Genomic DNA, 6,283 nt, shown 5'->3' with positions numbered 1-6,283 from the left:
GCTGATTGCCTCTCGGTCACGTGTGGTAGGAGGAGAGATTTGTCTAAAAATCTGAGACCGCTCCCAGCTCAGATCCCTAGGAAGGGTCTCAGTTGCCCCGAGATTTACAGCTTATCGAGAAAGGAGCTCATTATTGAATGGTGACACTCGCCTGCTCGAACGGATCCCAGAATTTGGCCCTGTCGTGGTGGAAATATTTGCAAAGGGATTGAGAGGTTGCAGGTGCCTCTTGCCTTTGTTCAGAATATCCATTCATTTCATTGTGCTTTTACCACTGTTACAGGCCCATAAGAAAACAATTAGTTGAGTTGTGGGGATTACTCTGTAAAGGTTGGACTACCATTTAAACTGATTTCCTCCAATCCTTCTTGACTTAACCCCCACCTGGAACACGAAAGTCACGAAGTAAACAACAGTGACGTAGTTATAGCCAGGGGCCCATGGATTCATTAATCATGATCTCTGTAGGAGTATTATCTCTGTACCTTTCTGAAATGTTTTCAGGTGGCAGGCTTCTCCGATTAGCTTTATAATGTGGAAGAAAGAACGTTGCCAGACTGCTCATTTATTTCTCAATCAGAATTAACTAATTTTTCTGTTGTTTTGTGTTTTGTTTTGTTTTGGGTTTGTTTTGTTTTTTCTTTGAGAGTGAATCAATCGCTTAGTAGCCCTGTTTAACTTGATTTGCAATAGCATTCAAGATGTGTTATTTGATTGTCTGAATGCAGTTTTCTTCTTCCTCGGTATAGTTTTTAGTTTTAAAGCTTCAGAGGGTCCCATGTTCATCTGTACAAAACTAAAAATCAAGAAATAATACCACAGATGTCTTAAAGTTTTGTTTTTTAGAGTTGTTTTTTTTTTTTTTGCCTTTTGGGGCCTTCTTTTGAGTCTACGTTTTCATGACACAGACATAACTTTCCTGACCTAGTAGGTGTCTATCAATTGTGTCAGTGCCTGGAAAATCAAGTATCCAGTTAAGATATTGTCACGTTGTTTTGTTTGTATTTTTTTGATTCTCGGGGTTCCTTTAACCAGTTCTTTGACAGAAAATTGTGAAGCACTCATTTAATTTGCATTCATCAAAGTCAGATTTTTTTTTGATCATTGATTATGAGTATGAATGTCTTCTGTGTGCTATCTAGAACACAAGGGTTGATAATGTATGACCAATCTTAATGGAACTGATGGTTGCAATACCAGATACCTGCAGTACAGGGTGACATCTTCTAAGAGTTACACCCAGAGCTATAGGGTTTAGACAAGGAAAGGATTGTATCTGGTTGGAGAATCAGAAGAAGCAAGGGAGATTACATTTGAGATGGGCCTTCAAAGACGGACTGACTTTAGACAGCTGAAGATGAAAAAGGAGAGGATCCCAGATAAACTGGTCACTGTGAGCCAAAGAATCGAGAAGGGAAAGCCCAGATTAGTTACTGAGGACTTAGAGACGGGGGAGAGAGAAAGCTGGAAAGGTAGGCTGGGGCCTGTTTTCAAGGAATATTCACAGAGAAGTGATAGCTATTATTAGGCAGCCATGGATTTGCTTTAGAAGATTCTGTGCCTTAGGTGAGATGGTTGTGAATGGTGAGACTCTGAAGATGGGAGACCCCTTAAGGAGTTCCCTAACTGGAGAGAGGATTAAAGCCTGCAGTGCTAGAATGTACAGAATTAAAAGTGCAAGGCAAAGGAAAGGAAGATAATAGTGAGGGAGAAAAGGTCATGAGAATGTATTTATCAAGTGTCAGGAAGTTTCTCTCTTGAGCCCTTGAACTATTAACATATTAAAAAGCACACTTGCCAGGGAATATAAGCATCATTATATTTTGTCCCTCTGCTCCTCAGTTTCTCTTTCTCTAAGCACTGAACGTTTTCTACTCCCTTGATCACACATAAGAGTAAGAACATGAAGGATCAACCCCAGGGTTTATACAAACTTGGAAACCTTTTCACACTCGCAGATAGGATTTACTGCATTCTTCAAATCCTCTGGAACAGCCAACTAGTCCTGAGCCTAAAGAAAGATCAGACAGTTCTTTCCATATGAACCTTGGGCGATATGAACAAGGAGCACAAGGACCCTCTTTAACCTGAGCTCCCTGAGTGCGTGAGCACTTTCTCCCTAGCCCAGTGGCAGACCCTTACTAGGAAGAGCGCTGACTTGGTAATCAGCCCTGGATGCCAGTTAATGGACCCGGGCAACATACTAAATCTGTGCTTCATCATCTTAAAAATGATTATAATATTTACTACTTAAAGCTTGTCAATATTTAGTTTAACTAAAACACCAACTGTGCCTGACATTTGTTATGCACTTGAACTTAGTATATAGATAGGTTTTTTGTTTTTATGAGGGAGAGAAGTTAGATGGTGTAGCAAGAAATATCATTGGACTGTCATCATCATTAATATTATCATTGGAAACCTGGAATTTAGAACTAGCTTTGGTTGTATTAACCAGATACATGATCTTTAGTCAGGTCTCACTGATTATAGACCTCTGTTTCTTACTCTGTAGAGGTAGAAGGATCTGGTAATCTCCAAACTGTTTTGTACAGCTGTAGCATTCTGTGACGCTGTAAGGATTTTCATTTTTTTCCAGTCTGTTTAAAATTAGCTTGCTTTATTTTTACAGGCAAAATTGAAAGGTTAGTTAGCAATTATTGATAGTAATCTGAGACTACCAAATGATATCATATGTAATATAATACGTGATACCCATAACCTTCAAAACATGATTCTTAGAGGTTGAGGGAAATCCCATTTTTCTGATTTGTGTCTACAGCATAGCTGGTCGTTATGATCAGGACCGAACACAGATTGTCTGAATTCAAATATCAGCTGTGCCATTTAGTATTGGCTGCTGTCTATCCCATTGGATTAAATGTGTTCACATATATAATGTTCATTCTCCTCCATCAGGTAGATAGTAAGTATTCAGTAATGTTAGTAGTTATTATCAGAACAAGGAAGAACATATTCACCTACAGTCTCAGCATACTGAACATTTAAACTGTTTTCAGTTTACATTTTTCTTTGTCTTTCTGTGTAGGTTACATAGTGGTAATTAACAGTATAGTAAAAGTAATTTTTACACTGCCGTTTATTGTTATATGATAAGTATCTCCTACATTGCCCTGAAATCTTATATCTTCCATTTGCTCAGGCCACTATTCATAATTTTCATAGCCATTCTTTGATCTTTTAATTTTCCTTTTAGATCATTTCTAGTATTTCATTATCATAGGTAATGCTATAATGTAATTATAATGCTGAATTGGACATCATTTATATATACTTTTTAAGTGTTTCCTTAGGATAAATATCCAAGAGGAGTATTTCTGACTCAAAGGTTATAAATATTTTTGTGACCTTTGATGTCAATTTCCAAATTAGTATCCAAAAAAATATTAATATTTTACACTACCACCAGCAAGGTATGAGTACTGTCTCTATCACAGTGTAGCCAGATTGGGAAGGTTTAATTTTTTTTATGTTTTCCTAATGAATATACCATTGTTTTCCTCTGCATTTTTCTTATTAGAATTAATATTTGTCCTAATATTTATTAATTATGTCATATACAAATAATCTATGCACTTTACCCATTAGTCTCTTGGCTACTTAATAATTTACTTGTTTGTCGGAACTCCTTCAGTTCAGTTTCAGTTCATTCGCTCAGTCGTGTCCGACTCTCTGTGACCCCATGAATTGCATCACGCCAGGCCTCCCTGTCCACCACCAACCCACAGAGTTCACTCAAACTCACATCCATTGGGTCAGTGATGCCGTCCAGCCATCTCATCCTCCGCCGTCCCCTTTTCCTCCTACCCTCAATCCCTCCCAGCATCAGAGTCTTTTCCAATGAGTCAACTCTTTGCATGAGGTGGCCAAAGTACTGGAGTTTCAGCTTTAGCATCAGTCCTTCCAAAGAACACCCAGGACTGATCTTTAGAATGAACTGGTTGGATCTCCTTGCAGTCCAGGAGGACTCTCAAGAGTCTTCTCCAGCACCACAGTTCAAAAGCATCAATTCTTCGGCACTCAGCTTTCTTCATAGTCCAACTCTCACATCCATACATGACTACTGGAAAAACCATAGCCTTAACTAGACAGACCTTTGTTGGCAAAGTAATGTCTCTGCTTTTTAACATGCTATCTAGGTTGGTCATAACTTTCCTTCCAAGGAGTAAGCGTCTTTTAATTTCATGGCTGCAGTCACAATCTGCAGTGATTTTGGAGCCCCAAAAAATAAAGTCTGACACTTTCCCCATCTATTTCCCATGAAGTGATGGGACCGGATGCCATGATCTTCGTTTTCTGAATGTTGAGCTTTAAGCCAACTTTTTCACTCTCCTCTTTCACTCTTCATTACCTAATAAATTAACCTTAAGTCCTATTTGATGCAAGTGTGTTTCTAAATCTAACTATACTTCTCTTTAGATATTTTAAATTATCCAGAGAGTTCATAGTTTTAATGCAGTTTAGAGTTCAACTTGTTCATTTTTTATTTTGTGACTTTTTTCACTTCTAAATATAAAATATTTACTCCAAATATTTAATTAGTACTATTTTCTCATATAGAATTTTTAGATAAATTTAGAAACTTCCCTTTAAAGTCCATAAATCTGCATTTCCCTTTTTACATCTTAACACATTTTAGTTTTCCTTTAATTTTATTATCTGGCAGTGGTAGTAAAACCTCAGTTCTCTTTCTTTAATTGGTCCTCTTCCATTGTATTTAGTGAGTATCTTTAGAGTCTAAATTACATACCTTAAAAACCATATCCAGCGGGTGTTCCCAACATCATCCGTTTTCCCTCTCCACTTTATCTTTCTTGTCAGCATGAAAACATGCTATTATTGCTCCCATCTTAAAAAATAAATAAAAACCTCTCTCTCAATCTTCTCTACTTTCCATCTCATTTACCTATTTCTCTTCCTCTCATTAAAGCAAAAAACTCAAAAGAACAGTCTACATACACCTTCACCACTCATCCTTTGGGTCACTCTTGAACCCATACCAATTAGGCTCTGCCATCAACTCCTCCACTAAAATTACCCTTCCATAGGTTGGCAGTGGCCTCCACATGGCCAAAAGGGTCGGTCCTCTTCTGACTTATCAGCAGCTTTTGATACAATTGCTCTTTCTCTCCTTGAAATACTTCCTTCACTTGGATTCCCAGAAACCTTGCTTGCATTGTTTTCTTCTTACACTCACTGGCCACTCCCTACTTAATCTCCCTTGCCACATTCCTCCACATGCCCTGAATTATTAAAATTCATGTCTCCAGAGGCTCAGCCTTTTTCTTTTCTATCCACACTCCTTTGAGGGCTCTCATTAATTTACACCTTCAACCCAGACGTCTGCTAAACTCATGATCATATGTATTTTTAACTACTTGAGTCTGCATGGAAGCATCTGTCAGGTTGGCCAAAAAGTTTGTTCTGTGAAACATTACAGAAAAACCCAAACAAACTTTTTGACCAACCCAGTAGAAGTCATCTGGAACTTAAGCTATTCAAAACTGAACCCCTGAATTGCCCTTTTGATCTGACTTTGGCAGCCTGCCCAGCTCAATTATTGACAACTCAATGCTTCATTAGTTCAGGCTAAAAAAACTTGGCATCATCCTTGATTTTTCTTTTTCTATTGTTCTCTACATTGAATACTACGGTAAATCTCGTTGACTCCTTCAAGATCTATGCAGCATTCAGCCAATTCTCATCACCTTTACTTAACATTACTCTAGTCCAAGCCCGTTTCATTCCTGAAATGTATTATTATAAAAGCAACCAGCTTCTACCCTTTGTATGTATGTATATTTGTTAAGATTATGACAAAATTAGTGAAAAACATCTTGATTAATTTTTAAATCATTGGGAACTTTTAAGGGAAGTCACAATTTACTAGTGATTTTTCTTCCTTTTGGTAAAATCTCAATAATAGCTAAAATGACTGTTGTTTATTTGTAAGTCATGTACAACTCTTTTGTGACCCTATGGACCGTAGCCCGCTGGACTCCTTGTCCATGGGATTTCCCAGGTAAGAATGCTGGCGTAGGTTGCCATTTCCTTCTCTAGGTGATCTTCCTGACCCACATGTCCTGCATTACAGGCAGCTTCTTTACCACTGAGCTACCAGGGAATTCCCGAAGGCAATGGCACCCCACTCCCGTACACTTGCCTGGAAAATCCCATGGATGGAGGAGCCTGGTAGGCTGCAGTCCATGGGGTCGCTAGGAGTCGGACACGACTGAGCGACTTCACTTTCACGCACTGGAGA

General features: G+C 38.4%; 1 protein-coding gene across 1 annotated transcript in view; it reads right to left on the bottom strand.

Moving 5' to 3' along the window:
• Positions 1 to 4,798, bottom strand: part of JMJD1C (jumonji domain containing 1C) — a 303,947-nt gene extending 299,149 nt beyond the window's left edge. Inside the window, exon 1 of the mRNA XM_010857402.1 lies at positions 4,772 to 4,798. Coding sequence (XP_010855704.1) covers positions 4,772 to 4,783 — 12 coding nt within the window. The 5' untranslated portion in view covers positions 4,784 to 4,798. The remainder of the gene's footprint in view (positions 1 to 4,771) is intronic.
• Positions 4,799 to 6,283: the final 1,485 nt, after the last annotated feature.

Source organism: Bison bison, unplaced genomic scaffold, assembly GCF_000754665.1.
Source record: "Bison bison bison isolate TAMUID 2011002044 unplaced genomic scaffold, Bison_UMD1.0 scf7180017864380, whole genome shotgun sequence".
NCBI classification, from domain to species: domain Eukaryota; kingdom Metazoa; phylum Chordata; class Mammalia; order Artiodactyla; family Bovidae; genus Bison; species Bison bison.
This window is presented reverse-complemented; position numbering and strand designations above follow the sequence as displayed.